The sequence below is a fragment of the Lactuca sativa genome, chromosome 1 (assembly GCF_002870075.4).
Source record: "Lactuca sativa cultivar Salinas chromosome 1, Lsat_Salinas_v11, whole genome shotgun sequence".
Classification (NCBI taxonomy): Eukaryota; Viridiplantae; Streptophyta; class Magnoliopsida; order Asterales; family Asteraceae; genus Lactuca; species Lactuca sativa.
Window position 1 is genome coordinate 15,970,465 of NC_056623.2, and position 5,816 is coordinate 15,976,280.

The 5,816-nt window shown below is 27.6% G+C and overlaps 1 protein-coding gene across 1 annotated transcript; it reads right to left on the minus strand.

The window, feature by feature from the left end:
- Positions 1-3,089: 3,089 nt before the first annotated feature.
- LOC111916696 (uncharacterized) lies at positions 3,090-5,589 on the minus strand. Its single transcript, XM_052765187.1, has 3 exons — positions 3,924-5,589; positions 3,634-3,824; positions 3,090-3,524 (listed from the first exon to the last, which is right to left on the minus strand). Exons 1-3 carry the CDS (start codon positions 5,587-5,589, stop codon positions 3,090-3,092), a joined length of 2,292 nt encoding a protein of 763 aa, XP_052621147.1.
- Between the last annotated feature and the right edge of the window lie 227 nt (positions 5,590-5,816).

The following is a 5,816-nucleotide window of genomic DNA, read 5'->3' on the forward strand; positions in this document are numbered from 1 at the left end:
TAAATCTGGCCAAAAACATGAATAACCGCCCCCATCTTTCTCCTTTATTTTTTCTCTTAAACCAAATTCCATAATCCTCTTCTTCCTCATGTCAATGGCTGTGCTTCAATTGATGTTTTGTGTGTTCATAACAGAATGTAGCACCATAACGTGGTTCCTTTTTCTCATGTATTCTTAGAATTTGCGTATTGCCTCTTCCTTGCATCTCCAATTATCACACCTCTGCTTTGGCTTCACAGAAATCTCTACAAACTGAAGCAAGCATCTCCTTCAAGACATCTTTTGACGATCTATGTCATCATTAACCCTAATTAATATTGTTCATAATTTAATTCCATTATTTATAGTTTTTAGCTTCAAAATTTAAACCTAATTAGTTTTTTCTTTTTTTAAAAAACTCATTAAATAAGCATATCAATAATTATGTTATCTTTAATCTCTAGATATATATTAAAAGAGAAACATGATTACATCATCTTCAAAAATTAGGTCTGTTGATTGGCTTTTCCTTATAGTTTTCCACCCGTAGATCAACTTGATGATGTCATCAATGTTAATAGGATTTTTTTAAATCCTTTCAAATCTTGATTAAGGAAATAATTATTTTTTTGGATTCCGACATTTATGATTAAAATGTTAATTAAGGAAATAATATCTTTAAATCATTCAAAATCGTTGATCCTTATAATGTTCAAAACCATCATTTAATCAAATCTCATTAAATATGCATCTAATTCATCTATTTTTGACAATTATTTGAATTTAATATAAAATCACACCTCCTGGTTTCTAATTATTTATTGAAAATCGTTAATTAGCTCTCATTCCTTATTATCTTCATCAATTTCCTTGAATTCTAATATTTGGAGATACTAAATAATAGATAAACATGTTGTCTCCAATTTAAAGTAGATTTTAAAAGATTTAGTTTCTCATTGTCCGCATTTTGAAAATTATAAATAGTTCTCACATTTCTCATTATCTCTTTCACATGTTCGTTCATATATCAATGCACTACATAAATTGAACAAAACAATACATCAACCTTCACATCAGTTTTATTACGAATCTTCAAGGTATGTCCTTATCCGCGTGTGCTTTTTAAGATGTGTATGTGTTGTGTTTCCTTTTGTTGGTACCTCTTATATGTGTTAACTAACTATTTGTAAATGTTCTTAGAGAAACCTGCATAAAAAGATTTACAACTTCATAAAAATATTAACAACTTCATCTTCTTTATATAAATCAAAGTATCGAATTTCTACATCTACACACATTTATATTGACCCTTATAGATAGGATCAGACCTAATATAAGTGAAATATAGAAAATCAAAAGTACATGAATATATTCAGATTTCTATAAACATTTGGAATTCGTATAATCATTTGTTATGTTATGAGATCCATCTATAAATTTTATAATCTCTCAAACCTAATATAGATCAAGCAAAAATAACTAATCTACATCATGGAAATTCAAATTAACATGTGTATGTGTTGTGTTTCTCTTTGTTTGTACCTCTTATATATGTTAACTAACTATTTGTAAATGTTCTCGGTGAATCCGTTCATTTGCCCACTGCATAAATTCAAATAAATTAAAAAATATATATTGTTAACAACATGGGTTATTCACTTTGATACTTATGCATGCAAACTTAGCAACCAAAGTATGAGGTTTTTTATTTTACTTTGAATAATTATTCTTTTTGTTTCTTTTCTAATTTTAATAATGGAATATTGGAATTTATTGTTTTACACCGTGTCATGACAGCAATAGAATCTCACGACCGTAAAAGTTGTATTTTATTTGATTATCAAATAGTTATTAAGAAAACAACTTACCTCAGATTTTATTTAAATAGTATTTGTTTTTGCTTAGTCTCATAGTTATCTCTAATAGTTTTGTGTTTCTCTTTACAGAAGGCGAAATGGCACATAACAATGTCAATGAAGTCGTCTTAAATAGTCTTGCTACATAGATGCCTCGAAGGAATCATAAAATATCCATATTCAAGTAGTCATGGGTTGGAAGATTAATTAGTGATATATGCACCTTCTATTATTAATGATCTCAACTCGAATGCATCGAGACTTACCAAGTTTGATATAAAATTGGGATATTTTTCTATAGGTAGAGATTGTTTGTGGGGTTTTTGGGTTTTCAAACATAATCAATGAGTTAAAATCGATGTTAGTAATTACAATGCTGATTCACATGAATGTTGAGATTATCAAAACAATCTCCTTAATTTTTTTAAAGGAAATACGATTAAGTATGTTGTTCCGGCACATCGTTTCTCAAGAAGTATTTTCATTTCATTCAGATTTTGAGATAGTGACTGTGCCAAATAGAAATATATTTTAATCGTCAATTCATGTTTTATTTTGTTTAATGGTATTAATTTTTTTAGGTTACTTTATCATTTTTTTATCGTGTCGACTTTTTATAACTTTATATGACTTTTTATACGTTCTCCCGCGTTTAACACGGGTCATAATCTAGTAGAAAATTAAAACAACACTTTTGACATTTGCATTAAATCATATTAAGCAACACTTATTTAAAAGTGTCGTAACAACATTTATTCAACACAAAATCAAAAGTTTTGTGATAGCATCATCATCAACATCAACAACAAAACTTTTCACTACGACACCCACCTGACATAAAAAACATTAGTTTTATTACATCAACATCAGTAACAAAACTTTTTCTTAAAAACAACAATTGTTGTAAATACAATAAAACCTTGGTTTGAGACGTTACAAGTTGGTATCAGAGCCTTGGTTTGAGGGATTTGGGTATATTCTCAGGTATGCCTGAACTCAAATCGAGGATTTGGTAGATTTTTCATAAAAAGAAACATTTTAATTAACGATTTTAATAAAAGAGAACGAGGAGTTGGACAGGGCCGGTCCAAAGATATTGTGGGCCCAGGGCAAAAATAAAAAATGCCCCCCCCCCCCCCCCAAAGTCATAAATATAATAAAAAGTAATTCGAAATAGAATGCTATAAAATTCACAAAATTCACTATTAATATAAAAAACACAAATATGGTCACAACATTACAAAAACAACTAATTTATAGGAAAATATTTCTCCTAGCCTTTCTAGATGCAAAATCATTAATAATGTTATCAAAATCAATTTTATCTAACATGTCTTTCTCTATACATAACATTGCCAATCCGTACAACCTTTCTTGCGACATCGACGATCTTAGATAATTTTTCAATAACTTTAACTTTGAAAAACTTCTCTCTGCAGATGCAACAGTAATAGGAATGGTTAACAAAATGTTATATGCAATAAAAGTATTTGGGTAACAATCAATAGCTTTAACATAATCCAAAATTTCAACAGCAGAAATTATATCATTAGGTAAAGTCATTTTCAACACTTTCAATTCTGAAAAAAGTTCACTTGAATCCACATCAGAAACATTATCTTTAGAAAAAGTAGTAGCAAACTTTATACAACTTTCTTTAAGTTCACTTTCACTTAATGACTTTAATTTCTTTGAATCATTTAAAAACCCAAAAATACTTTCAAAGTTTTTTTAATTGTTCAAATCTATTTTTTAATGAAACAATTGTCATATCTACAACAACCAAAAAATAATTAACTTTTAAATACTCTTCAACCGATTGTGTTTCTTCTTCATGATCACTTTCATCAAATTGCTTTTTTCTAACAATACGACGTTTTGATGGAAATATTGGCTCTACACCCATATCTAGTGCAATAGTTTTAGCAATATTCATACTTGATGTAAAACCTTCATTTCTATATTTTTCAAAAAACTTCATAATATTTTCTATTTGGTTAATAGTAGTGTCAATACAAATAGATTTAGATTGCAACTTTTTACTTACAATATTTATAGCAAATAAAACTTCATATCAAATAACCATACCAACTAAAAATTCAAATTTCCCAAAAGATTTAAGTAAGCTTTTAGCTTCACTTTTTGACTTTGGGTCATCACATGCTTTACATAATTTTAGCAAAGCAACTTTTATTTGAGGAGCTTGAAATCTAATTGCTTTTATACTTTTAATCCTACTTTCCCAACGAGTATTAGATAATGATTTTAAGGTTAAAGTTGGAACATTATCTAACAATATTTTCCATCTTTTAGTAGAACTAGAAAATAATGTATAAAGGCGTTGCACGATTCCAAAAAATGAAACAGCTTTTTCACAAGAAAGTGCCATATCACTAACCGTAAGGTTAAGACTATGGCAAGCACAAGGCATATATAAAGCTCTAGGATTAATTTCAAGCATTCTTTGTTGAACCCCTTGGTGTTTTCCTTTCATATTAGACCCATTATCATAACCTTGACCCCTTATATCATCCACATTAAGATCTAACAATTTTAATGCATCTAACAATTCATTCAAAAGTCCCAAACCAAAAGTATCATCTACTTTTAAAAATTCTAAAAAATATTCAACAACTTGTATTTTTTTAGAAGAAAAATTTACACATCGTACAATCAAAGTCATTTGCTCTTGATGACTCACATCGGGAGTACAATCAAGAATTATAAAAAAATATTTTGCCTCTTTAACTATTTTAATGATAGAATTTCTAACCGTGTCACCTAAAAGAGAAATTAGTTCATTTTGAATTTTATAGCCAAGATAATGATAATGAGTTTCATTATTTTCAATTCTTCTTATATGATCTTGCATTATACCATCATATTCAACCATCATTTGGATTACTCCTAAAAAGTTACCATTGTTATCTTGAAAAAGTTTTTCATTAGACCCTCGAAAAGCCAAATTATATTTAAATAAGAATTTCACAGCCGCTATTATTCTTCTTAATACTTGTCTCCAATGTGCTTTTTCTTTTATTATTTCTTGTTGTAATTCGTTATCAATTGTAAGGTTTTTATCTAATCTTAGTTTTGCCTCATTCCAATTACTCATACAAACAAAATGTTCATTACTATTTTCATGTTCTTTAAGTCTCTCACTAAGATGTTTCCAATCATTATATCCTTCATTTGTTAAAAAACTTTTTTGATTAGTACATTTAAATATTTTACAACAAAAATAAAAAACTTTATCTAAATTTTTATTGTATACTAACCATTCTCGATCACGTGACAAACCATTATTTAACTTTCTAGTATAAAATGCATAAGAAAAATGTCTAGAAAATTTATCTTTAGGAAACACAAGATTCATTTCTCTTATTGGCCCTTTTTTAATTAAAATATCTCTTGATTTAATATCAAGAGAATCCCAATTTCTAGGGTCAAAAATATCTATAGATTCATTTAAATTAGTATTTTCTTCATTTATATTAGTATCATGTTCATTAAAATTAATATTTTCTTCATTCAAATTATTATCATGTTCATTTAAATTAATGTTTTCTTCATTAACACTAGCAACATTTTCATTTAAGTTAGTATCATGTTCATTCAAATTAATATTTTCTTCATTAGAATTCATTGGTTTTAAAAATTTAACCATAGACCCTTTCTCTTTTTGTAAAGAAGCCTCAACAATTTTCCGTTTTTTTCGTTTTTCACTGCCGGATAAGTGTTTTTTAGAAAACATTTTATGATTGACAATTGACAATAAAGTAAAAACTACTTTAAGAAAAGAATACACCTGATTTCTTTGATTTCTTTGTGAAATATGTTGAACGATTGAAGCCTAATATCAAAGCAAGCTGTAAAAATCAATAACAAAAAACATCATATTACAATGTTATAAAAAATCAATTACCAAGTTATAAACGCAACTCCAAAAAACCAATGTAAAACACAAACGATGAACAATTG